The 27,015-nt window shown below is 37.3% G+C and overlaps 2 protein-coding genes across 3 annotated transcripts; both read left to right on the forward strand.

Annotated features, from left to right (window-relative positions):
• Positions 1–11,786, forward strand: LOC149836599 (protein FLX-like 1). The gene is made up of 5 exons (XM_090005467.1): positions 1–43; positions 10,161–10,761; positions 10,961–11,133; positions 11,250–11,332; positions 11,459–11,786. The coding sequence occupies exons 2-5, from the start codon at positions 10,187–10,189 to the stop codon at positions 11,549–11,551; spliced, it is 924 nt and encodes a 307-aa protein (XP_089861593.1). The 5' UTR covers positions 1–43; positions 10,161–10,186; the 3' UTR covers positions 11,552–11,786.
• On the forward strand, positions 11,549–27,015 carry LOC149836600 (Heavy metal transport/detoxification superfamily protein). 2 transcript variants are annotated; one of them, XM_090005469.1, is made up of 6 exons: positions 11,549–11,602; positions 21,034–21,109; positions 21,940–22,036; positions 22,321–22,384; positions 25,735–25,810; positions 26,593–27,015. In XM_090005469.1, exons 4-6 carry the CDS (start codon positions 22,343–22,345, stop codon positions 26,934–26,936), a joined length of 462 nt encoding a protein of 153 aa, XP_089861595.1. In that variant the 5' UTR covers positions 11,549–11,602; positions 21,034–21,109; positions 21,940–22,036; positions 22,321–22,342; the 3' UTR covers positions 26,937–27,015. The 2 variants fall into 2 exon arrangements, with proteins under 2 accessions (XP_089861595.1, XP_089861596.1); XM_090005470.1 differs by lacking the exon at positions 21,940–22,036 and having other exon boundaries at positions 11,570–11,602.

The raw sequence follows: 27,015 nt of genomic DNA on the forward strand, positions 1-27,015 counted from the left end.
GACTCGGAGGCCTCGCGCTATCTCAATTTCCTTTTTTCTTCTGGTACGATTCTTCCTTTTTTTTAATGTAAAAATTCCCTTTTTTCGCTCATTACTTTCTTCTCCCTCTGTTATTTCTTCTGGTTCGAACGGTTAAGCTTGCAATCGGAGGAATTTTTGTCATTTTTCTTGGATTATTTTTCCTTTTTTTATTATACATTTTTCCTTCTTTGGTCCGTGATTGAATACGTTTGGGATTTTAGGACGGAGTGATGTTGTTATAAGGTGTTTTCGTCATCTATCTATCTATCTATATATATTGTTTTTATCCTTTTTTTTTACTCTTTGGGGACATTCTGGAGAAAAGAGTTAAGGTTTGGACGCTATTGATTCGGAAAATTGTTCATTGTTTTTTCTTTGATACTGGAAAACTTCTTTATGTGAATGTTTTATTTGAATGATTTTCATTTTGAAAGAAAAGCGCAGTTGATCGTTGAATGGAATGTGGAAACTTGGAGAAGAAATTGGCAGGGATTTAGGTTCCGTCGGAAAAGATTCTTACTTTTTGAATCATAACGAGCAGAAGCGAAAATTTTGAAAGGACTTAGAAGGTGTTAAATGATTCTTCCCTTGAGAATTTTTGTCACGAAACTCTAATTAGCTGCACCTCGAATGGGCCGAAATGCGCAAAAAGACGATTAGAACTTCTTTGAGCGCGTGGGGATCTTCTGCTGTTGTGGTTTGTATGTCGGGTTGTTGATGTATTTTTAGTGGTTGGCGAATCGTTGACGCTTTATGAAATGACAGAGAAGATATCAAAGATTGCTGTAAATTCTGTTGGAAAACAAAAGGTTGGAAGGAGGGTGGTAGAAACTCGATTTCTTGAGATTGTCCAGTTTCTTTTTTTCTCCCCAATAATTCTCTTTTTTTTTTGCTTGTTACATGATTAGAATGTGCCTGAAACTAATCCGGCAAGTGAATGCATATATTAAATATTTTATTATTTTTAGATTGTTTGGTTCTTCTCCATATATTAAAAGAAAATTTTTCCATAACTGAACATAGAAAATACTGTGGGATTTAATCACGCGAAATTCTGATCTGGCTCCGCTCTGTCATGTTCATCAAAACTGCCAGAGGTAAGCTGGGAAGCGGATCAGGTCATGCTGACATCGTGGCCATCCGATTTGCATTTTAAAAAGATCAAAAGTCAACAAAACCACGTGGCATTCATCCAAAATGCAAACAGACGGCCACAATGTCCGCATGAGCAAAAACGCTCATGTTCAGCATGACCTGATCCGCTCCCGGTAAGCTGGATGTTGTTATACATGAGCTGAACTGGGCCTGAGATTAGGGGGGGTTGGGGGTCAAGCTTCACTTGATAACTAACTGAACGGAGCTCGAGCCTGGTTCTTCAAGTTTGGGTGCTGCTTCACCCTTCCAAGAGTTTAATAAAGGAAAATTCATGCTCCGTGGTCTATGATCTACATCATGCTAAATCAATTCTATAACCATTGCCAAAATCACCATTTCTTATGCTAAAATAGAAGGAAATCTTGTCCTATAGTTGCTACAGGAAAAAGTGTGTGCGAGATGTGATGCACACGGCAGGAGGCAAGACCATAGTCACAGATATCAGTCTTGGCTATAGGGCAATTTCTGGTAATAATACAAGTTTAGTTGTCAGTAGAAATAAATGAGAAAAATAACATGTTTAAATAATAAAATACACATAAAGAAATAAGTAAAACATATAAAAGAAGAAAAAAGTAGTTAAGATATATAAAAGAAGTAAAATGTAACACATGATATCGAGATATTATCGCCTTGGTTGTCAAAGGCGGCGCCGCGTAGGTGCAGCCTCACCGCCTGAGCCCGTAGCCTGTTATCACCTAAGCTTTATGCCTATTATGGTCATTTTCTTACAGTGGTTGAAGCCAAGGTATAAAAAGGGGCATTCCCCTTTTTCTCTCACTTTCGATAAGAAGAACAAGAACAAGGTAAAGTTTCGCTTCTCTCTCTTGCTCTCTCTTTCGGTTTCTCTGTATCTGTTTTTCCCTCTTTCGGTTTCTCTCTCTCCATTCGTCTCTCAGTTTATTTCTTCTTCTCTTCCCCCCTTTTTTTTCTGCTTCCTGTTTTTCCTTCATTTTTCTTTTTTTCATCTTCTTCTTCCTGTTTTTTTTCTTCTCTTTTCTTTTTTTCTTCTCTTCCTGTATTTTCCTTCTTCTCTTTTATTCATTCCTTTTTTGTTCTTCTTCCTATTTCTCCTTTTCTTTTCTTCCTCTTTTCTCTATCTGGCACACACATAATATAAAATAAATGATTTTATTAACATAAAATGCATACAACATGCATAATAGAATAGGGACCAAAAGTCCCATATATATACATGATAGAGAGAGAAGAGAGACTTACTAGTTGTTAGGAGCTCTCAACGGCTAGTTGGTCAAAAAGACCAGACTACCCATGGTTAAATACAAAAATAAACAAAAATACAGAAAAGTCTTAAATACAATATATATATATACACATATATATATACACACATGTACATAACCATACATCTCTTAACACTCCCTCAAACTTAAGGTGAGATCACCAAAAGTTTGTCAAGGAGAAAATAGAATCCATGAAAAGTGTCTTGGTGAAAAAGTATCTCAATTGATATTCAGAAGTTATGTAAGATAATGATATGACCCTCTTTAAGTACTCTTCTCAAACATAGCGGCAATCCATCTCAATGCGCCTGATGCTCTCATGAAACGTATGTTTGCCGATAATGTAAATGACACTTTTATTATCAAATGTACCTGATATCTTCCATCAATCATTTCAACCATACAACTTCTGATTTTGTGATGGCCATGACTCGGTACTCAACTTTTGTTGGTGAAAGAGAAACCTTTTGCTGCTTTTTGCACTTTTAAGACACGGGCGAGACACTTAAAAACACACAAAAACTAGTTGGGCGATGATAATTAAGACCCCCTCCCCAATTTGAATAAGACTACACAACTAAGTCAAGGGAGGAGGGAGCTAATAAAAAAAGTCTTCCGGAAGTAATTTTCTGAATATATCTAATTATTCTCATAACAATACTCATATGCACAGTAGTTGGTGAGTGTTGAAATTGACTTGCAGTATGAACTTCAAGAGAGATATCATGCCATGTGATAGAGAAGTATGCGAGAGCTCCAATAATCTGACAATACGATATTAGATCCTTTAGAGGCGTTTCATTATCGATTTTCATTTTTGCATTAATCACTTTTGGGGTGTCAATTATTTTCTCGTCAGCAATTCCAGACCTGTCAATGATATCAATCGCAAATTTAGTTTGGGTCAATAAATACCCACGAGGTGAGTATGCAACCTTAATACAAAGAAAATCCAAGATTAGTCATCTCAAAGCTATTTTTAATATGAGTAACTCTCTTTTTGTCTCCAGTAGTGATGATCATGTTATCTACATATAAAAGTAGAATGATGATACCTGCATCAGATGTGTTAACAAATAAAACCATGTCAACATTAGCACCATCTATATCCAAGATTTAACATGACAATACTGAATCTATCGTACCAGGATCACGTTTTAACTTTTAAACCATACAAAGCTTTTTTAAAATAGAGAATGTAACAAGGTGAAACCTCATATTAGAATATAAGTGTTTCTTATGTATATATATGTTCATATATATATATGTATATATATTTTGTACATGTAATATGTTTTACCCTCCAGGGGTATTTTGGTCTTTTGACCCATGTAATAGGGACACCCATTAGGGTTTGTAATATCTTTTTCTATTTTATTTTATTTTTTATTTTTTGTTGTTTGGCTTTTGTTATATTGTCAAGGGCATTAATATCCTTGACAATATAACTGTTGAGAGCCCCCAAACAACTATAAATATAGTTGTTGGGAGCCCCCAACAGCTATATTTTAGGAGCTTCTCACTCCCTCCTTTGTGTATAAAAATGGGCCTTGAGCCCTTTGACATGTGTGCATTTTATATGTAATAAAGATTATATTTTTTATGTGTTGTGTGTTCCTATTGTGTTTGTGCCCCTTTTGTGGGTTTTGTATTTGCCTCTTGTTTGGGGTGTGTGGAGACTTCTTGATCTCATTACACCTCAAGACCTAGACGCGGATCCATATAGACTTCTTTTTAAATCTATATTAAAAAAGATAAATTTCACATCCATTTGATATATAGGCCAACCTCTAATGGAAGCTAGAGCTATGAGAGTCATAACAATGATCATTCTTGTTACAGGGGAAAAGGTTTCTTCATAGTTTATTCTTTATTCTTGAGCATATCCATAGGCAACTAATCTGACTTTGTGTTTTTCTAATGTCCCATCACTTTTGATTTTGACCTTATATACCCCATCTACATCTTATTAGCTTTTTTTTCATTTGGTAATTTCATAGTATCCCAAGTCTTGGATTTTCTAAGGTTTTCAATTCAATCTTCATGGCTTCGACCAACTCTGGATGATCTTTAGCTTGACTATAAGTCTTGGGTTCAAAGTAGGAATATATGTAGGCTAAACATGTTCTATGTTGAGGAGAGAAAGATTCATAAGTTACAAATCTATCGGAAGGTCTCAAAATTCTAGTCTATCTCATTAGGTTGGAAGATTTATCTTGTTCTATCTGAGTGAATATTTCTAAAACACTAGGTTGATTCTCAGTGGTTCTTCTGGAATAAGTGAAGATAAGATGTAGATGGGGGTTCCGAATTGGTAACATTCTCTTCATTTTCTTCTTGATCAAGCACGTCAACATCATTATCAACATTTTCTTTAGGCAATAAATCCAAAAAAATTGAATATTCATTATCTTTCTATACTAGAGTCAAAATAACTTTACTTTTCAACAAAATAAAACATTTCTTGGAACATATAATTTATCATTTTTAACATCATAACACCTAAATCAATTTTTATTCTCAGCATAAGCAATAAAAACACAAGGAATGACTTTTGGTGAGAGTTTCTCTTCTTTCATTCAAAACAAAACATTTACAACAAAAAACTCTTAACGTACTATAATCTAATTGATCACCAAAAAGTTTTTCAATAGGAAAGAGAGAGTTCTGGTTCACTGAATGAAAGAGGGTCTTTCAAACACTCTTTCTTAATTCAGGGTAAAAAAGGATTTGATGATGGGATCCAAATGGAATGAAATTCGCTTACTTGCAGTCGCCCTCACTGAACCGACTTGAATCTGAACTACGATTCAGATCAATTCTTACCGAAATTGGATTTTCTTTTTGTGCGTGATGTTTTTTAAAAAAGATGACATTCAGCTTTTGAGATAAACAACAGGGAGAGCAGCCTTGACCCACAAATATTTTATAACATTGTTTGAGTCCAAAATGGTTGTAGCAGTTTTTATAATGTGTATATGTTTTCGTTCTGCTAAACCATTTTGTTGAGGTGTATTAGGACAAGACCTTTGATGAAAAATACCATTTAAATCAAAGTAATTTTTGAAATCATTTGAAACATACTCTTCCCTTGTATCGGTTCGAAAAATAGATATGTTAAAATTAAATTGATTTTGTATCATAGCACGAAAAGTTTTAAAATAATGGAAAGATTCTAACTTATGTCTAAGAAAATAAATCCAAGTATATCTAGAAAAATCATCCACAAATACAATATAATAAGAGAAACCACCCTGTAAGGCAATATGAGTGAGACCCCAAACATCTGAGTGCACCAATTCAAAAGCCTGGAAGAGATGAAATTTTGTTTAACATAATTTTTTTTCCAAGTATGCAATCGATGCAATTAAGGTTTTCATCATTACAAAATTTTCCAAACAAGGAAAATATGAGACTTTAGATGCATAAGGATGACCTAAACGTTTATGCCAAAGTTCAAAACCACTATGTTTGGCAATATTACAAATTTTTTTGATAATTCAGTAATGTCCATATAGTAGTGACCAGAGTTACCGAAAGCTTCTTAGGTAGGTGGGAAGCTCGCTTCCCGAAAATTCGCTTCCCGAAAACTCGTTTCGGAAGCGCGATACTCCTCACTTCCGAAACTTCATGGAAAGCTCGATTCTCCCACGCTTCTTCTATGCTTCTCATACACATGGTCTATGCATACTATATACTTTTCTCACGTTTCTTTTCATCTTTTCATGTATTTTCTCTCACGCTTTGACTCACTTTCCATGTACTTTCTTTAAATTGGTAACCATCATTGTTAGATTTTAACAAAAAATTTAACTCTTTTACAAAAAAATCATGAAATATAAGAATGATCAATTTTATTTTAGTTTTTATTTGTTTCTTGTTTGATTCCATATTGCTTCATTTTTTATTCATATTTTGCTTTTAAATTGAAACTTCGCTTCCCGCTTCATATAAATTTTAAAATTCCTTGCTTCTCGCTTTCCGCTTCTCGTATCGTTTTCCGCTTCTGCTTCCGCTTCCGCTTCCGCTTCCGCTTCCGCTTCCTAGTTTGGCAACCTTGGTAGTGACTTCCTTCTCTATGGCCTTGCCCAATCAACTTCCTTGATCGACGATCTTGCACCCATTAACTACTCGATGAGAAGAAAACATTACCACACCCATGGTCGAAAATTTGAGAAATGAAAAGAAGGTTCAATCTAAGTTTTGGAATATGCCTAACATTTGAAACATTTTTTTTTAAATTTTAAGAGTCTTTATCAATGTTTCCTATGCCTTTTATGCGTAAATAAGTTCCATCAGCTGCAAAGACAAAAGAGTCGTATAAATTGGTGTGATAATTGGAAAGGAGATCAATATTTGGGGTCATATGGAAAGATGCTCCTGAATCCAAAAGCCAAGAATTCATACAAGGAGGAGAATAGGTGGAGACCATGGCACCGGTAGTGGCGGATGAAACTTTGAGTAAATGTTTAAGAGCCTCCAGACAAGGAGAGAGATCCGATGATTTTGGAACCATCATCAAATCCACTTTTTTGTCTTTCTTGGTAAGAAACCAAAGCTACTCTCTTTTCGTCCACCTTTTTCAACTTAGGACCATATGGATTGATGTGCCCCAGTTTTCTATAAAAATGACAAATAATCTTTTTCTTTCCATCACCATCTTGTTGTAATTTGGTGAAGTGTAGAGGTTTGTAGGCTTTAATATTGGAACCGGGCCTAGATACGACCAACACGGTTTCCTTGGGTTTTTTGGCTCCATAGAAGACTTGAGCCTCGTTACACACTTCCGCCAAAATTTCATGTAGTGAGAGAGTCGCATGAGTTTCACGTCTTATGTATAATGACTATACACACTTGTTCATATTCGGGTCTCAATCCTTTCATAAATTGGAAGAATTGTTTTTCTTAAATACACTTCATTAGGCGTATCTCATATGGGATCATGCTTAGCCATCTCATCCCATATTCTTTTTAATTTGCCATAGTATTCTCTCACGGATTGATCACCTTGCTTGCATGAGTTAATCTTGTCTCTAAGTTTTCACAAATAGGCAACATCCTTTTTAGTGTACATTTCCTTTAGAAAGGTCTATGCTTCATCAGCTCTTTCAAAGCTCAAAATGTTTTCGCATGGATCTTGGTTCATGCTATTCATGAACCATGAGAGGACCTTAGCATGACCCATATCCCAATCTCTCGTGGTTTTTGGTAATCGAACATAGCTTTCTCCAATTGCAAGAATGTAGAGGCCAACACATGAGCACCACCGACACTTGAGAATGTAGAGGCCACTGATTCACAATTGCAAGAACAAAGTCTAAAGAGCCATTGGCTTTGATACCATGTAATGAGATCTCCAAGAATCAAAGACAACGCCTACTAGGGCAAAAACACAACACAACCCACAAAGGGGAGGCTCTCAAGAGGCACAATGACACACACACATTATAAAATAAATTATTTTATTAACATAAAATGCATAAAACATGCATAATAGAATAGGGACCAAAAGTCCATATATATACATGATAGAGAGAGAGGAGAGAGACCTACTAGCCGTTGGGGAGCTCCCAATGGCTAGCTGGTCAAAAAGACTGATCTACCCATGGTCAAATACAAAAAAAAAAATACAAAAAGGTCCTAAATACAATCTATAAAAATAAATAATATATATATATATACTAAATACAAATATATATATATATGTGTGTGTGTGTGTATACATGTATATATAGGGGGGGGGGTCCCTCATTCGAACTTCCCTTGAGGCATCAAACACGCCTTAAAAGGAAGTATGACCCAGAGTTGTCAGTTGAGGAAGCAGGAGCGGAAAGCGATTTGGTAAGCGGGAAGGGAGGCATTTTCAAAATTTTAGGAAGCGGAAAGCGCAGGATGACTTAGAAGAGAACCATGAATTGTCTCTAAAGCTAACCAAAAGCGAAGCGTAAGCGATGGGGAAGCGAAAAAAGAGAAAAATAAAAATAAAAGCACAAAAAAAATGAAAAAAGGAGAAGCGAGCTTCCCCTAAATTGGGATTTTTTGGCAGTTCCTAGCACGTTTTGGAAGTGTCATGTTTCGCGCTTCCGAAACGCGCTTCGGAGAAGTGCGCTTCCCCATGCCCTATGGCGCTTCGGATTACCCTGGTATGACCCCTCTAGGAAGTGGAGCAACTTCCAACATTAGAGAAGCTCGATTCTCATTTTAAGGGAAGTGAGTGTCCCATTTTCAGGAGAACTATGCGTTGCAAAGATCATGTCTTTGAAACCCTATGGAGCTTGGTAATGATTGCTCTATACATGTAAGTTATAATTCTTTGATGAGTTAGGATGAATATTAGCAATGCATCAAATGTGTAGCAACTTCCAACATTAGAGAAGCTCGATTCTCATTTTAAGGGAAGTGAGTGTCCCATTTTCAGGAGAACTATGCTTTGCAAAGACTGTATCTTTTAAACCCTATGGAACTTGGTAACGATTGCTCTATACATATAAGTTATAGTTCTTTGATGAGTTAGGATGAATATTAGCAATGCATCAAATGTTTTTAGGATGCTAAGGTTATGGCTGAAAGAGAGAAGGGCTATGATTCATATGCTTCTCAGTAAAGTTTGAAGAAGGCTTTGATGGGAATCGGTTCTAATATGAGTTCTATGGCTTTGAAACATCTGGTTTGTGTTCTCAGTGATGTGATAATGATAGGCATTGTTAGATTAATGATCTTACTTGTCTGGAATTTTGGCTCAAGCCAGCTGAGTCTTTAACCTTTAGAAACTGAGTTGAACTTCAGATTCTTGTTGAAAAAAAGTATGCAGAAGGGCATATAAAAGCTTCTAGTTGAATGTCTCCCGATTTCCCGCGGTGAGAGAATGCCACTTTGGTTGAAAGATAAAACTAAATCTACTTCTAGCAAATAGTTTTTTGGCTTTGCTTTCTTCATGAAGCGAAAACTCCAATCCAACAAAAATAATATTTTGTGAATTTTCTTATTGATTTTCCTTCTGGTATTTTACACATTTCCATTGTAGTTGTGAATTTGCTTGTGTTAAATTATGTATATATACATAATATATTTCTTTTTCTTTTTCTGTACAACCAAAAACCCGATAGGGGTGTTTTGGTAAATCACCATGTACTTTTTCCTTTTTGCATTTTTCCTTTTTTCTTTCTTTTTCCCCTTTTTCTTTTTCTTTTTTTATTTCTTAGTTTTACTTTTGAAGGACCATAAGGGGCCCCACCTATCTAGTCGTTGGGGGCCCCAACGATCATGTTTATGACCGTTGGGGCTCCCAACAACTAGAAGGGAGCCCCCTTTATGGTCCTCCTTTAGCTCTCCTCCTCTATAAATAGAGGAGGCTCACACTTGTAAAAGTATTGGGTTTTCACCCTCTTTCTTTCTTCAATAATATTCAACTTATGACTTTAAGTCATTTTCTACTTTTGTGAGTTTTGTGTGTACACCTTTAGTGTTTGTCTTCTTGGCTCTTGTGGTCACTCTTAAAGAGTGCTTTTGCTCTATTGGTGCTTCCGCCTATTTCATTACAGCTTGATAGTTGATTTTTTTCCCAAAAAAAAAATGTTCAATGCTCAGATAGAAAAATATTCACTGAAGTGCAACATGGCATGCACCCGTTGCTATAATATATATATATATATATATATATATATATATATATATATTATGGTTATTATTTACAAAAGACAATCTTTTGTTGATATTTGTTATGTGAATATGCAAACTTAGGTTCATCTATCAGCATAAGTATCAACATGTCAGGAAGAAATCGGGCACCTCCCCATTCTATCAAAGGTCCTCCTCGTGGATTGCCACCAGTACATGATTTGCCATATGGTCGAGGTCCTGGTCCCATGCCTCATCCAGCACTTCTTGAGGACTTCAGGGATGTTCCATTCGCATGGGGTCCTGGACCACTGCCCCCCCATCCAGTTTTGATAGAAGAGAGGCTTGCGGCTCAGCACCAAGAAATTCAGGGTCTTCTTATGGATAACCAGAGGTTGGCTGCGACTCATGTAGCCCTGATGCAGGAATTAGCTGCTGCCCAACAAGAGCTTCAGCATATGTCTCATGCAGCTGGTAAGTTGCAGGCTGAGAAGGATCTTCAACTGAGAGAAGCATATGAGAAGTATATGAAACTGGAAGCAGATTTGCATACAACTGAGGCTATGAGGACTGAGCTCATGCAAATCCATGCTCATATTCAGAAGCTGATTGCTGCCAGGCAAGAGTTAACTGGCCAGGTTCAAGTGCTCACTCAGGATCTGCAACAGGCCCCTGCAATAAAAGCAGAAATTGAAAGCATGAAACAGGAATTGCAGCGAGCGAGGTAACATTTTTCCATTGTCCATGTTGCTGCATGCACAAGCATTAATGTGAAAATTGTAAAAGTAGATGTATGTCTATGTGCATGCACATTTGTTGTGTACTTGTGTGCTTTTATGCAATACTTCCATTATTTGTCCTTATTTTAGTGATATGAGTAATTTTATGTGATTTCATGTGGGTATCTCATGGTGGAATGATAGGGCTGCCATTGAGTATGAGAAAAAGAATAATACTGAAAGCAGTGAACAAAGTCAGTCAATGGAAAATAATTTGATCTCAATGGCTCGTGAAGTGGAGAAACTACGTGCTGAGATTGCTAATGCAGAGAAAAGAGCTCATGCTTCTGCTGCTGCTTCTACTACTGGAAATCCAGGTTGTTACATGTCTGACCATATAGATCTCATAGCCATGGGTAGTCACTGCCACTTATTGTTGTTACTATTACTATTATTGCCTTTTATATTCTTCTTGTTATCCAATTATTTGCAGGTAGCAGTTATGGAGGAAACTATGGGGACCCTGGAATTGGATATGGAGGAAACACTTATCCTGCTGGTTATGGAATGAATCCTGTATGTTATTTTCTAAATATCTATTTTTCTAGAGTGTTCATTTTTCTCTTTTTTGGGTTCTATTAAGAAATTGTATTTCCGTTATGATCTGTGATATTCGGGATCTGTTTGTGTGCATGATTTCAGGTTCAGGGTGGTCCAAAAAGTGCTTTGCAGTATGGATCTGGCCCCGGTTCATGGGGTGCATATGACATGCAGCGTGCCCATGTGCGCCGATAAATGTGTGATGGAGTGTTTCTGTGATTCCTGCTGTTGCTTATCTTCAGAATGGTATCTTAGGCCACAACTTGCAATTTAAACCAGTCTGGGTCTGAAGTTGTTTGTCATGAACATCATCTTGGAGTGACAAATGCTTACTGCAGCTAAATTTTGATGTTTTAAATGATGTTACTTGCACATATTAGTACATTAATGATTACTGAAATATTATATGGGGAACAAATCCAGTATCATTCTGAAGAATTTTCTCAAGTAGTAATGATGATATGATCTATTTCGTGAATATGCTATAATGTTTCTGATGCTTGCTTCTAAGCTTCTCAGCAGCTGAAGGATGTGAATTCGATTTTCTAGGATGTAGGTATCAGGTTGTTGTGGACTAGTAATGGGTGCCCTCAGGTTGTCATAGATTAATGCTGGGTGCCTTTTTTGTTTGTCAAGGTGAAACATTGTAAAAGAATTACTAGTTTGGTGATTCAGAATTTTAGGAACTTTAGAAATTAAGAAACGTGCTGGCAATGTGTGCATATAATTTTAAAGTGAAAACTGAAATATTTCCATCAAATAATGAGCTCCGAGTTTCATGTGGGATGCACACTTAGGTTTCTTTCCTTTATAAATTCATTTTAGACCCTTGTGTTCCTATTGAAAAGATATCGGAGATTCGCTTTGATCTCCACTTCACCAACTCTGTGATACTGTTCTTAAATGCCTTTACTGCTGAGTTAGCGATATCACTATGGTGTGTGCCTATCAAATGTCAGTTTATCTTTCAGTGAGTCTCAACCAGTCCACTAGCCGTACTCTTTCAATCTTGGTACGATTCTTACTAATACTTATGTGGTGCCAGCTCCAGATGCATAAAAACTTGGGAATATTTAGTGGCATCCACTGACCTAAATAGCTCATAGAGCTCATTGAATCAATGCAGTTGACTAGCTGCTGTTCAAATTACTTTTTTTAGGTTCGCAAACATGTATCATTGATACGTTATGTATCATGTGGTTGTTATTGTCAGAACAACATTGAAGTCTGGCTTAAGGACTGTAGGATGATTATTTTATGTCATGCAATCTTAGGCATCCAGTTCAAAAGTGAAAAAAAACTGGTATTTGTGGACTATTTCTAGTTGTTAAACTTAAGAAAATTTATTATGGTTTATGTTGATTTGCAGTTGGTGGGTATTAATCAAATTTTTTCCCCTTTGTCATTTCTGCTTTTACTTGTGGATGTGTTTCTCTTGGCAAAGTTTCATGGATTAGATGAGGAATTTCTTCTGGTACTTTTCTGGCTTCTTAATTACTCCGCAGGGGAGGTTGGATCAAGCTGTTTCTTCAGTTCACGGCATAGTCACAGATATCAGCGATACTTTCAAAATATTGCGACATTATTGCTATATTTTGATCAAACAATATTATGGGTAAAATATCACAATATTTTGAAAATATTGCCAATTTGATAATATCGCAATATTATCACGAGAATATTGCGATATTCTCATGAAAATATCACAATATTATCAATTGTTGTTACTGTTTTTATTTATTTTCTACATCTTAAATGTGTTTTTCTTCTTTATTTTGTATTTTTTACTTATTTCTTTTATTATATATGTATTTTATTATCTAAACATGATTTTTTCTTTGTTATGTTTATATATTTTTTATTTTTTTAACCCCCAAGATTTTCCCGAAATTTATCACCAAACCTATAATATCGTGAGAAAGCCGAGATATAGCCGATACTGATATTTGTGACTATGGTTTACAGAAACAGAACTTGCCACATTGTTCTCAATGTGAGGTGTCATCAGAGACTAGGATCTTGGTGGGAGGTAGTACACTGTACTATAAACAATTTTTTAGGCTAGTTGCAGTTGGCTTTGCCTTCAACAATTCCTTGTCTTTAGCAAGTTGTGGGACCCAACTCTTCTGTTCATTATTTGCAGAATATGTTGTAATTGCAGGTTGACTAATGCCTGATTCACAGTTAGTATAGTCTACTCGCCGGGTTTGTAGGTAATATTTATCCTGTGTGTGTGTATGACCTTTGAGTGTGTTTTCTGTTGGAATACAGCTCACTCTGGTAAAGTCTAGATCTTCTGGTGTCTATAGTTTTAAGTTTCTTAGTTTAGGTTTTGGAGGTGATCGTGCCTCCATATGTTGTCCTGTTTGCTTACAAGTGAAACATTGGGTTTGTGGATTCCAGCCTACTACAATTGCATGTGTCGGTAGGTTGGTTGCTTAAATAAAAGCTTGCTAGAATCAGACATTTTAGTCTCTAATGGACCCTGTTAGCTTGGTCTTGGTGTTTCTTAGCAATTCTCTTCTTGGTAGCAAACTAAGTAGTCAAAAGTGCTAGTTGGGGCCTAGGCAGGACTAATTGGCCTAGTCGGGAGCAAAAAAAGAAATAATTAAATAAATAAATAATTGAGCAATTTCAATAAATTCTTAAAAATAATATGAAATACATATTTAACATAGTTTATGAAGCTAAACAACTAAAACTTAAAAAAATCATGAATGAATCTAAAAAATTAAAACATAATTACATTTTTAACATTCAATTTCATCTAAACAAATATTTGTTTAGTTGTGTCACCTAGAGATGCACAAAAGAATAAAATTATTTGAAATAAACATATAAAAAAATGAAAATAAGAAAAATACTGAAAAACTTAAATATTTCAAAATACTCAAACAAAGCATGATTATACTTGCCTAGGCACCTAGGCGTTCCTAGGTGGTAGACTTGCGCCTAGGCGGGACCCCTGGACGAAATTTTGACTACATAGGTAGCAAATAGGTTGTCATATCCTATGAAAATGAACCAATATGAGAATTTCGTTGGGGCGTTCCCTACTGAGCGACGCGCTGTACTCTCTAGGCCCGGAGGCAGTGATAAATGGGCAAGGGTTGCTAGGTCGTCGCCCAGAAGCGACGCGTCACACCGGCGCCCGGGTGTGGTGTCAAATAGGCAAGGGTTCTCTCACTTTGTTGGACGGGTGAGGGTAAAGAAGTTAGTCCAAGACCATAAAATTAGGTTAGCCACTTGGAACATAGGGTCTTTAACTGGTAAGTTGGTAGAGTTAGTAGATGTTATGTATAGGAGAAAGATTGATATTTTATGTCTTCAAGAGACCAAATGGGTAGGTGAGAAAGCTAAAGTGATAGAACCTTGGGGATATAAGATTTGGTATACAGGAATAAATAGGAATAGGAATGGAGTAGGGATTGTTATGAGTCGTCAGTTTATAGATAATGTAGTTGAGGTCCGTAAGAAGGGTGATAGAATTTTACTTATTAAATTAGTATTAGGTACGGATATTATTAATATTATTAGTGTTTATGCACCTCAAGTAGGTTTAGATGATTCCATTAAGCATCAATTTTGGGAAGATTTAGATGGAGTAGTACAAGGGATATCTTATGGAGAAAAGCTTTTCATCGGCGGTGACCTTAATGGACATGTAGGCATTAGTAGGGATGGATTTGAGAGTATCCATGGAGGCTATGGTATAGGAGAAAGAAATGAAAGTGGAGAAAGGATTTTAGATTTTTGTTTGTCCTATGATATGATCTTAGCAAACACTTGGTTTAGGAAGAGGGAGTCTCACCTAGTAACATTTAAAAGTGGGGTTAATACGAGTCAGATAGATTTTTTCCTACTTAGAAAGAGAGATAGGGGTTGTTGCATCGATTGTAAGGTTATACCGGGAGAAAGTGTAGCTACACAACATAGAGTCTTAATTTTAGATCTTAGAATTAGACAATGCCGCAAAAGGGATAGACATAGGATAGATCCTAGAATTAAGTGGTGGGCACTGAAAGGAGCTAAACAAGAAATGTTTGTAGAGCAGGTAGTTAAGGAAGTTGATTGGTGTCTCGAGGAGGATTCAGAATCAATGTGGAATAAGATAGCGGGTGGCATGAGAAAAGTGGCTAAGGAGGTATTGGGTGAGTCTAAAGGCGGTGCACCACTAGGTAAGGATACAGCATGGTGGAACGAGGATGTCAAATTAGCTATTAAGGTTAAAAGAGAGTGTTATAGAAATCTAAGTAAGAGTCGTGATAATGAGAATTTGGAGAAGTATATGATAGCAAAGAAGGAAGCTAAAAAAGTTGTTCGAAACGCGAGGGCTAAGGTATATAAGGAGGTTTATGACAAGTTGGATACCAAAGAAGGCGAGAAGGATATTTATAGGCTTGCAAAGATGAGAGATAGGAAATCGAAGGATTTGGGTATGGTTAGATGTATCAAAGATGAAACGCAAAGGGTTTTAGTCAAAGATGAGGAGATTAAGGAGAGATGGAAAGATTATTTTGATAAGCTATTTAATGATAGTCATGCTCAAGATCTTGGAGACTTCTCCATTCCTTTTCATGAGATAAATCGTGACTTCATGCGCAAGATTCAAAAGAAAGAAATTGCAGAGGCTTTGAAGAAAATGAAATCAAGAAGGGCAGTTGGCCCATATGGTATACCTATCGAGGCTTGAAAATGCTTGGGAGAGAAAGATTTAGAATGGTTGACAAATCTTTTTAACTTGATTTGGCGAACAAATAAGATGCCTAATGAGTGGAGGAAGAGTACTTTGGTGCCTTTATATAAGAATAAGGGTGATATACAAGATTGCACAAACTATCGTGGTATAAAACTCATGAGTCATACTATGAAACTTTGGGAGAGGGTGATTGAGTCTAGGTTGAGGAAGGTTGTCATGATATCAGAGAATCAATTTGGTTTTATGCCTGGAAGATCAACTATGGAAGCTATACATCTTCTTAGACAACTTATTGAAAGATATAGAGAGAGGAACAAAGATTTGCATATGGTTTTTATTGATTTAGAGAAGGCATGTGATAGAGTACCTAGGGACGTTCTCTGGTGGACAATGATGAAGAAAGGTGTTTCTCTCAAGTACATTAGTATAATTAAAGATATGTATGAAGGAGTAGTAACCAATGTCCGCACTTGTGGAGGGGTGACAACCAATTTTCCGATAACGGTTGGGTTACATCAAGGATCTGCTTTAAGCCCTTTCCTATTTGCGATAGTGATGGATGAGCTTACGAGATCAATTCAAGAAAATGTACCGTGGTGTATGTTGTTTGCTGATGATATTGTTTTGATTGATGAGTCTAGAGCTGGGGTTAATGCTAAGTTAGAATTATGGAGACAGACATTGGAAGCTAGAGGTTTTAAGTTGAGTAAGAGTAAGACTGAATATATGGAATGTCGGTTTAGTAAGCAACGAAGTAGTGATGGGAGTGTAGTGAAGCTTGGTGAGCAAGAAATACCGGTGAATGATTATTTCAAATATTTGGGATCCATCATTCAAAAGTATGGAGAAATTGATGGAGATGTAAATCATAGGATAAAGGTTGGGTGGATGAAATGGAAAATTGCAACTGGAGTGCTGTGCGATCGTAGAATGCCATTGCGGTTGAAGGGAAAGTTTTATAGGACGACTATTAGACCCGCTTTACTATATGGTACGGAATGTTGGGCTGCCAAGAGACATCATATTCAAAAAATGAGTGTAGCTGAGATGCGGATGCTTAGATGGATGTGTGGAAGTACAATAAAAGATAAGATTCGGAACGAGGAGATACGTAAGAAGGTAGGTGTTGCACCCATTGAAAATAAGATGCGAGAGAATCGTTTACGGTGGTTTGGACATATTCGGCGAAGGCCTAATGATGCTCCAGTTAGAAGGTTGGAGAAATGGGAAAATATATTAGTTAAAAGAGGTCGGGGTAGGCCTAGGAAGACTTGGATGGAGATGATAGGAAAGGATATGAATGCTTTGAACCTCACCGAGGACATGGCATTGGATAGAAATGATTGGAGGAAAAGGATTCATGTGGAAGACCCAAAATGAATTTCTTTTTTGGTTCATATCGCTGACCCCAATTGTTTTGGGATGAAGGCGTAGTTGTTGTTGTTGTTGTTTGTTTTGTTGTTGTATAGGTAGCAAATAGGTTTTCTGTTACCTCCTTGCCTGGATTACGAAGGCTGTGTATACTATACTTGCCACAAAAAAAAAGAAACTTATGGGACTGGTTTGTGGGTACGAGAGTGCTGTAAAAACCTCGTCCCATGCTGCAGCAAGTGATAGGAACATCTTGTCCATACCCCACAGCAATGAAAAGGTTACATTGGTCTTTGATGAAGCATAAGCGCTGATGCAGCCCAGCTGGATGAGTTCAGTGGTCAAGTAAGTGCTGTTACTTTTCTAAACTGTCATTGGTTGTACTTAAGTTAGGTTTTTTAAGTTATTATTAGTTTGGAGTCTACTTACCATGACAGCATACCACGTTTTCAACCTTGTAGTTGTCGACTTCCATTCTGTGGTAGGTGACTGGTGCTGGTACCAGCTGCCCAACAATAATTTCAATAAAGGATTCTTTTATCCAAAAGTTTGTCCATGCCTTGCTATTGCTTCACTGCACTTGTATTAGTCCCCCATCTAGGTTGGGTTGCTGTCAATTTGTTGATTCCAAGTTTTGAAGTCTGTTCCTTCTGCTTGTGCATTTGTTTCACATTTTCATGTTCACTCAAGTTCATGTGTCAAGTATTAACACATACTGATTTAATGGATAGAGGATCATTCATGGTGTCCGACTTTTCTCCTGCTCCACAAATGCATGTTTTATTGATCAATTTGTGGATTGCTCACATGTGATGGAGGAAACTTATTTTAGCCTTGAGGTCTATTATCTTTTTAATTAAGGTCTAATGACTAAACTAGGAATTATCTTTCAAACTAAAAGGTATCCTATACTTTTTATAAGGGCTATCATATTGTAGAAATGTCAAGTGCACGCTGTGTTGTGGTTATTGTCATATTTTGTGATGTAATTTTAATATAATTTTTAAGAATGAACTGTTTGGTTACTGATATACTTAAAACATACTATTGTAATGGTTTTTTATACGCATAGGTCTAATGATACCATTGGTTCTAGGAGCTTCTTCGGGCCGTCCGTGTCATATTCATGGGTTTCCTTCGTTTGGAATTCATTCTACTACATAATCTTACCTTTTATTATGTTATTTTTTGTCTTTTTGTTTTCTGTATAATGTGGTTAATTATGCTCCTTTTTTAGCTTAACTTTTTTCTTGTATTTAAGAATAAGTGCTTATTGACGGTCGAGCTCTAGTGGGATTCCATCATCAGTCCTCAAATTTATCATAAGCTAAAATGATTTGGGCTTGCATGGTCTTCGTTTTGCTTTCTAATCTCCTAGTCCAGCAAGTGCATGGGATCCCAACATTGCACATTTAAGTTTTCATTTTTTTAAAGACATTTTTTATCACTAATTCCTTTTGTCTGGTACTATAAGTAAAGTTGACGCCATGACAGACCAATTATTTGGCTTGGTCATATAGCCTCTTGGTCATGGTAAGAATTTTATCACCCTCTTTGGTGGTCATAATACTAAAATACCATGAATCGTCTCTGTGTATATGTATTTTTTGTGCATGCATGTGTGCACGCATTCATGCGCTCATGTGTTCTTGTACTGTGCTCATCAACAAATCCCATAGAATCTGTCACATAGGTGCAGGTGCGGATGCGGCGATGTGGCACTTTAAAAAAACTTGGGTGCGGGGAGGATATATATATATATATATATATATATATATATATATATAGGGGTGGCAATCGTGTCGGGTTGGCGGGTCGACCCGATGGGTTGGCGGGTCAGCATACCTCAACCCGAACCCGACCCGTTTATTAAACGGGTCGGCTGTGGCGAACCCGGCCCGTTTAATAAACGGGTAACCCGACACGACCCGCCAACCCATTTAATAAATAGGTTGGGTCGGGTAAACGGGTTCTCAGGTTCGCGGGTCGGGTTGGTGGGTCGGGTTGGCGGATCGGGTTGACGGGTCGGGTTGGCGGGTTGGCATACCCCAACCCAAACCCGACCCGTTTAATAAACGGGTTACGCGGGTCGACCTGTTTATTAAACGGGTTGGCTTAAGCCCAACCCGAACCCGCCTAAGAGGTGGGTTGGCGGGTTGTGTCAGGTTTTGCCACCCCTATATATATATATATATATATATATATATATATATATATATATATATATGTGTGTGTGTGTGTGTGTGTGTGTGTGTGTGTGTGTGTGTGTGTGTTAGACTTCGAGCATGACACAGTTTGAGTTAGTAAGTGGTGGAGTTGCTTCATCTAGAATGTGTGGTCATTTTTTTATACTTTGCTTGCATCATGTTGCATTTTTTTGAGGTATTCTTTTTACTGCAAGTATTGCATGAAAATAATAATATTTTGATGTATTTATGATTTCATCAGATATATTTGAATGATGTGTAGCACCTTTTTGTTTTGTTTTGTTTCCCTTTTTTTTCATTAGCTTAGTAATGTATACTTATCATATACTTCTACAGACCAATCTTTTGCTTCAGGGTGCACAAATTCCATTTTATTCTTTGATAGTAGCCAACTCTTCCCAAGTTTCTAGCGTGCATGGTCCATATGAGTATGAAGAAATTGGGAACATTTATGCCATCTCTATGACAAGATGCTGATTCATCTAGGGGATATATGGTATAACCAGGTTTTTACAAAATGGATGTTTTATGTTATCCAAACTCTGCGAATTCTCATGACCATGACTGAAACTTTTGCCAATATAGATTCCTGGGGAAACTGATGTGACTGATATTGGACAAGTGTGGCCTATTTTGGTAGTTTCATGATCTCAAGTTGCAGTGTATGGTAGTTAATCAGAATCTCTATGATGATGTGGATATAAGTTCGCTCCTTTGCCCTTTGACTGAGATCAAGTGAGGTTGTCCTCTTAGTTAATAACATGAGTGGTGTTGCCATAGAGAAACTGGTGCAGATTTTTTTTGTTCATACAGTAATTGTTAAAATAAATGTGCTCATCTATGGTTCTTGTGTTTGTTCATGGTGATGGATATGACAATTGCATCTGAATGATGTCTAGGGTCTCTCTGATGGGGCAGATTATGTAAATTCAAATGTTTACTTTTACCTATTATTGACTTTTGGATTGTGCACTCGTATTTATAACATTCTTTCAGAATATTTACTCGTTCGTCTCTACTACTATTAGGTTAACAGTAAGGTATTAGTCTTCATGATCGGAACCTGTCATTGTAGTTTGCAAAGAATGATCATGGATGCTATGCATAATGCATGTTTATATGCTTATTATTCTGTTTGAAATGAAAAGAACTTTTTTCCTAGTTTTCTTTTATGCATGTTACAATTGCTAAGATACGTCTATTATGTTATCCGTGGTTAGATCTTGTTATTTAATTCTTAGAGGGTGTAGGCATTTCTTCATCGAAACATGAATGTCACCTTTCTCGATATAATTCACAGGAACAGCCTTTATCATTGCAAACAAGTCTTTCTTTTTGTTTTTTTGTCTTTGTTTGCTACTTCTCACTGTAAATGTCACCAATTATTCTTTCTCTGCCAGGATCTTGGTGCTAGATATATGGAACAGTGAGGCTGCTCTGCCATTTGTTTCTTCATGATGACACCATCAATTATTGGTATGCAATTTTTTCATGCATTCTGGATTATCAGTCGTATGTTTTTTTTGTTTTCTTTTCTTTTAAAAGAAGATAAAATTCATTAAAATTCAGAGTAATTGCGACCAAATCACATGAACAGAAGCTGGTACATCTAATGACAAAATAACCAATCCTAGAAGGTCCGATCCAAGTGATTTCAAAATTTGACCATTTCGTTTTAGCAAGTTGCAATGTCTAAGTGATTTCAAAATTTGACCATTTCGTTTTAGCAAGTTGCAATGTCTAATTGCATCGTATATGAAGTTTCTCCAGTTTAGAAAAGATTCAATTAAAGATCCGACTATTTCTCTCCTTCTAAAGGGCCCCTAGGTTGTGAGAGGCCACCATCTCCATATGTTCCTCCTTTTCCTGTTTGGATTTCATGGGGTCCCAAGAGCAATGTTGTCAGAGTCGGATTGGACCCTAAATCAATTTTCAAAACTATTCAGGGAATTGCCCGATTCCAATTCTGAACTGAATTAAGCTGAATCGGTCAATTTTTAATCAGCAGATAACGTGTCAGGAAAATATTAAAAAATAATTTTAACTATTTTAAAGAATAAGCCTATTCAGCTCATTTCTTATGGATTTTTTGCCGACAGGATATGAATCAGCCTGAATAGGCCGATTTGCACCGATGCAACACTGCCGAAGAGTAGCTTCCTTGTGCAGAACTTTAGATTAATGTGAACCAAGACGTTTGGCCATGCTATATGAAATAATTACCCGAAAGAAATGCATGACCAGAATGAATTATTTTCTTCCTCAACATGGATATCTGCTAGCAAGCTGAATTACTTTTTTTTCAGATCTTTTTATATTGATCATATCTAGCGGCGTTAACCAACCCAATGGTGGATGGGTTGCTGCAGGCTGCCTTAATCCCCCAAAAATGTGAATTTTTTGGTAAGTGAGCTCGATTCACAATCCATTGGTTGTAGTAATTCTGGTTTCTGGCTACATTTTTTCCATTAGTGCTACCAAAACTCACCTTTGCAGTTTAAGCGATGAGGCTTGATTTTTTGTTCCTAATGTGTTACTTTTTGGCTTTTTGAAGAAGGCTTTCTCCATGACCAATTGTTTTCTGCATTTGATGGTTCTATCTTGTTTTTTGGTTTACCTATTCTGATGATACGGCACCTACAATGCCCAAGGGTGATGATCGATTTTGGTGCTCGCTTCATGTGCAGTGTGCAGAGTCAGGGGGCATGGATGGTATTGTCGAAATGGAGTTTCTCCAGAGTGGATGGAGTGGTGAGTGAGCTTACTTACTACTGGTACATGACTCAGTGCCCCTTAAACCTGTTCTCATGACAGAAATCCCTTAATGGGTCAAGCAGAAGTGCTCTTAAATGCAGCTCGAGGCTTCGACCAAGCTTTGTAAGATTGGCGAGTCGAGTTACGAAACAAGTGTTAAAGGGGGGATTCATTAGGAGCAGGGATCCAGAGAGCGTCTAAGTGAGGCAATCACATGACAGCATCAGAGAGCGGCTAAGTGCCATAGTCTATCACATGACAGCATTTCATGTCGGGCCTGCACTATGTAGCTGTGTCCCCATGCAATGCTGTAATGTGATTGGCTAGTGTCACATAGGCATGGCACTTGGCCGCTCCTTTGATCTCAACTCATTCATTAGAACTTGCAGGGATCCAGAGAACCAGCACCTGTCTGGTGACTTGAGTCTTGTGTGTAACAAATAACGGAGATATTTTGAATTTCATGATTTTGTTGCAAGTGTCAAAATACCGTAAGATCTCCAGAAAAAATTGATAAAATTTGAAAACATTGCTAGTTTCATAGTATCATGAATTAACTCATTCTATCAAATTAATTATTTATGTACCTTTATATATATATACCAATATTAACAAAGGCGTAGCTAGGGGGGGCAGAGCCCAGTCCTGCCTCCCGAAACAGTTAATTTTTTTTTAAAAGCCCAATCCTAGCCCAGCCCTCATTCCATATGAAATAGATTTTTATCCATTTTTTAGCCCAGCCCTGACTGCAGCAAATAGTTTGATTTGTCCATATGAAATAGATTTTTATTAATAATTGTAGCCATTTTTTATTTTATCTCAAAAAAAATTTTTTCGGGGCGCTGCCCTGGAACCCCCCGACTATCACACAAAATTTTTTTTTCTACACCCCTGTTTGCCCCCCCCCCCCCCCCTTGCATGAATCCTAGCTACGCCCCTACGGCAATATATACTTTTCCATTTGATCTGGAGATTTTCCCCTGCTAAGAGATGCCCGAGAACAATTTTTGAGGCACCGTCCTTGGTGAGTCCAGATCGGGTGCAATATGATTGCACAAAAATTTGTGCATTAAGCATCCCATAACCCTCCGTCAGATCTTGGGCCCCATACCTGACAGGCCCTGTCCCCAAGATGGAGGGTGATCAGGTGCTTAATTCCCAAATATTTGTTCCATAATATTGCACATGATCTTTTCGCGTCCTTGGTCTTCCTGATGGTTAAACATTTTCAGAAGGAAAAAGGTTCACTGCTTGTCATGTCTTGAAATATGCGGGGGGGTTTTGCATGTCTGGTATGAGCAGCTAGTGCACGGCACCTTGTGTTGGGACGTTGCAGGTTCAAAACCCAATAGTATAGTTGTATAACTGGTAGGGGTCTGCCTAACTCCCTCTAAAAAAAAATAAAAAATCCAAACCCCTCTACAAAGTTACATGAGGTTTCTTGTTGGAATCCCACAAAGGTTATCCCCTTAAAATGCCTGGCAGCATGGATATCAATGTTTTGGATTTGGGTTTGATATCCAATCAAATCTAAATCTGTCTACTAACTTTTGGTATAATTAGCGGCATCTTCATAATAATCATATTCATTTTCTATATAAATTTTTACATCTCAATTTGAACTTGAATCCGAACCGAATCGGGTATCTTACTCTGGTTAGATGTCAAAGTGTGTCTAATTAGCTGTCCAAGCTACTTTGCCAGTACGTCATGCATTCGCCACGGCCAACACACAAAACTAACCTTGGGTCTGTCTTGAGTGAAATCACTTATAAGACAAGGAGTTTTAAATCCAAGTCCGAATCTAAACTCTCCAAATCTGGTGGATATCCGGACTTGGGTACTTGTAAAAGTATATCGAACTAGCCTTTGCCACCCAACCCAAATGTGATCTCTGGATCTATTTAAGCAATACTGATCAGGTTGGATTCAGCAACCAAATCAGCTTGTTTATGGCTCTGTTTGGGTTCTTGAGACGAGAGATGAGATGGTATTTTATGAGGGTGTAATTAATACCACCTGCCTCCACAGCGACGTGTTTGAGAACCCCTTTTCGGGGGATGAGGCTGTTGTTGAGAGTGGAGAAGGCCATTTTCAACTACAACCTATTTTGACAACTCCAGCCTTATCTCCATCACCTCCTCTCATCTCCTCACCAATACTGGCTCTCAAAATGAGTCTGCATTCTACCTTTCTCCACCCCTATCACTCTTCTCATCTCATCACCAACACTGGCTCCCCAACTGGAGCAGGGATCCAAAGAGAATCAAACGACAGAATTTCATGTGAGGCCTGCACTACTATGTAGCTGTGGCCTCACGCACGTAGGCATGTCACTTAGCTGCTCCTTTGATCTCAACTTGTCAGAGCCTATTGCTTTGGTATTGAGCATTAGACAAGATCCACCACTTTCGCCAAATATCACATGAACTGCTGTTACACGTCTCGCCCTTCTTTCCCACGCTTTATTTGTACTCTACGTCCATCGTGCTAGCTGCAACATACACGTGTCTCCTAGCCATTGGACCACCATGCCACCTTCCATCCATAACCCAAAGTCAGTAACATGAAACAGAACACACACAAAAAAAAGTTGAAAATAGCTGAGTGAAAATCCTTCTTCATGCTAGAAAATTCAAAATATTCCAAACGGTACATGAAAGAGTAACACTTGCCTCTTGTCCTTTGAAAAAGCCAGTGAGACCTTGATTTTTTAGCTTACTAATGTGTACGTTACAAGCATCATTTTTCATAATTTTGTTCTATCATAATTAAAAAAAGCTAAAGTAGTTTATATATGATAGTTAATATAAATTTTCCAAAAAAAATGATAGTGAATATAAATAAAAAAAAAAGTTAGATTTTCTCCCCCGTGCAATCCCTAGATGCGCGGAAAAGGTCGGTGCAGTACAACAAATAAAAAATGTTCAAAGCCTTTGTTTGTTGCTCTTTAAAATGAGTGTAACTTATGAGGTTCAGATCATTCAATCTCATTTGGAGGGAAGAGAAGTTCCGAGTTTACCTTTGCTTTGTTCCAGACATCATGGCTGTGAGTTTCATTCTTCCCATCTTAGTTGTGGAGTTCATAATATCCTTACGTTGACCAGAGAGCAGATAAGGTCACATGGTATATGACGGATTTATGTCATATTCAATCCCCACCACACATCAGTTATTTCGTTAGATGCACAGTTTCCTAGTGAGATGAGTGGTGGGAATTGAATGTAGTGTACGGATCAACGGTTACATCAATATGACTCTGTTATGCACTCACCTTCACCATCACCACCATTGTTGTCGCCATTTTGCTGGTAGTTTACTGTTGAATATATGGTGTTTGATTTCAGATGGTGGAGATGAGAGTTCACATGGACTGTGCTGGATGTGAGGCCAAGATTAGGAGGGCTCTTCAAAGGCTTGAGGGTAAATAAACTTCTTTCGAGTCTTTAGAGATGCGTTCAAGGTTTCACTTTTTTATAAGTCCTTCATTTTGTTGGTTTTGAGAAAGAATATATAAGCAGCAAAAGAAAGAAATAAAGAGAAAAAACAGTTCCCTACTATCATAGCATTTATAAAGATCGGTACATTTTTTTAATGAGAAAAGAAGAACCCCTATGTTTGGAAGTGAGAAAGATGTAGGAAAAATGATACCAGGTAGGAAGACAGTTTTTCTGACCCAAAAGAGAGACTTTTTTTAATGAGAGTTTCTAAAAAAATAACTTTTTTATAAGAAACATTCCTCCATGACCTCTCATGATGATTTTTTACCATCCATCCAATCATCACCGCTATTACCCATCATCACCCACCTCTTGGAAAATGGTGCCGAAAAAGCTCCACCACCCCCTCTTCATCTCTCTCATTTTTTTAAAGTTTTTTCATTTTACTATTCTCATGCTAGCCAAACAAGTGAAAATTTTTCATTTAAAAAAAAACATCATATCAAAAATTCTTATAGGCAAAATTTTCTTTTCTAACAAGAGTTTTTCTTGCTTTGGAATGTCCCTTAAAAAGAGAAGTCTAGGTGCACTAGAAAAAGAGACAATTAGTCAATGGAACAACACCGCCTTTTGGCTTTCTGGTGTAGCGTGGCTGGCTTATTATTATTAACACTATTATTATTAGGAGATTACATTATTCATGGAACTTTCATAATCCATTAATTATTTAGGAAAATTAACTTTATTTGTTTATTTTGAATTCAGGAGTTGATGGGGTTGATATAGACATGAGAATGCAGAAGGTGACAGTAACCGGTTGGGCGGATCAGAAGAAAGTGCTTAAGACGGTGAGGAAGACAGGGAGGAGAGCAGAGTTATGGCCATCCCATTACAACGCAGACCAGGCATACATCCATCACTACTATCATCGCCAATATCAACCTCAGCATGCTACATGCCACAACTCATCATCATACAACTACTATAAGCATGGATATGATGGTCACATGCATGGCTACTACTATGGTCCTGCTCATTCCACCATAGTGAATGACAGGGCAGGTGCTTTCTTTAGTGATGAGAATCCTCATGCTTGTTCTATCATGTAACATGAATCCCATGTACAAATGTCTGCATGATCGGTTTCATATGATATGTTGAAGCCATCATGGCTTATTTTCTTTTCTA

Source organism: Nuphar pumila, chromosome 5, assembly GCF_984573655.1.
Source record: "Nuphar pumila chromosome 5, dmNupPumi1.hap1.1, whole genome shotgun sequence".
In the NCBI taxonomy this organism is placed as follows: domain Eukaryota; kingdom Viridiplantae; phylum Streptophyta; class Magnoliopsida; order Nymphaeales; family Nymphaeaceae; genus Nuphar; species Nuphar pumila.

Coding starts and splice junctions, on each gene's coding strand:
- LOC149836600 (XM_090005469.1), top strand. CDS start 22,343: ATGGTATTGTCGAAATGGAGTTTCTCCAGAGTGGATGGAGTG. Junction 22,385..25,734: donor TCTCCAGAGTGGATGGAGTG/GTGAGTGAGCTT, acceptor GTTTGATTTCAG/ATGGTGGAGATGAGAGTTCA. Junction 25,811..26,592: donor GGCTCTTCAAAGGCTTGAGG/GTAAATAAACTT, acceptor TTTTGAATTCAG/GAGTTGATGGGGTTGATATA.
- LOC149836599 (XM_090005467.1), top strand. CDS start 10,187: ATGTCAGGAAGAAATCGGGCACCTCCCCATTCTATCAAAGGTCCTCCT. Junction 10,762..10,960: donor CAGGAATTGCAGCGAGCGAG/GTAACATTTTTC, acceptor GTGGAATGATAG/GGCTGCCATTGAGTATGAGA. Junction 11,333..11,458: donor CTGGTTATGGAATGAATCCT/GTATGTTATTTT, acceptor GCATGATTTCAG/GTTCAGGGTGGTCCAAAAAG.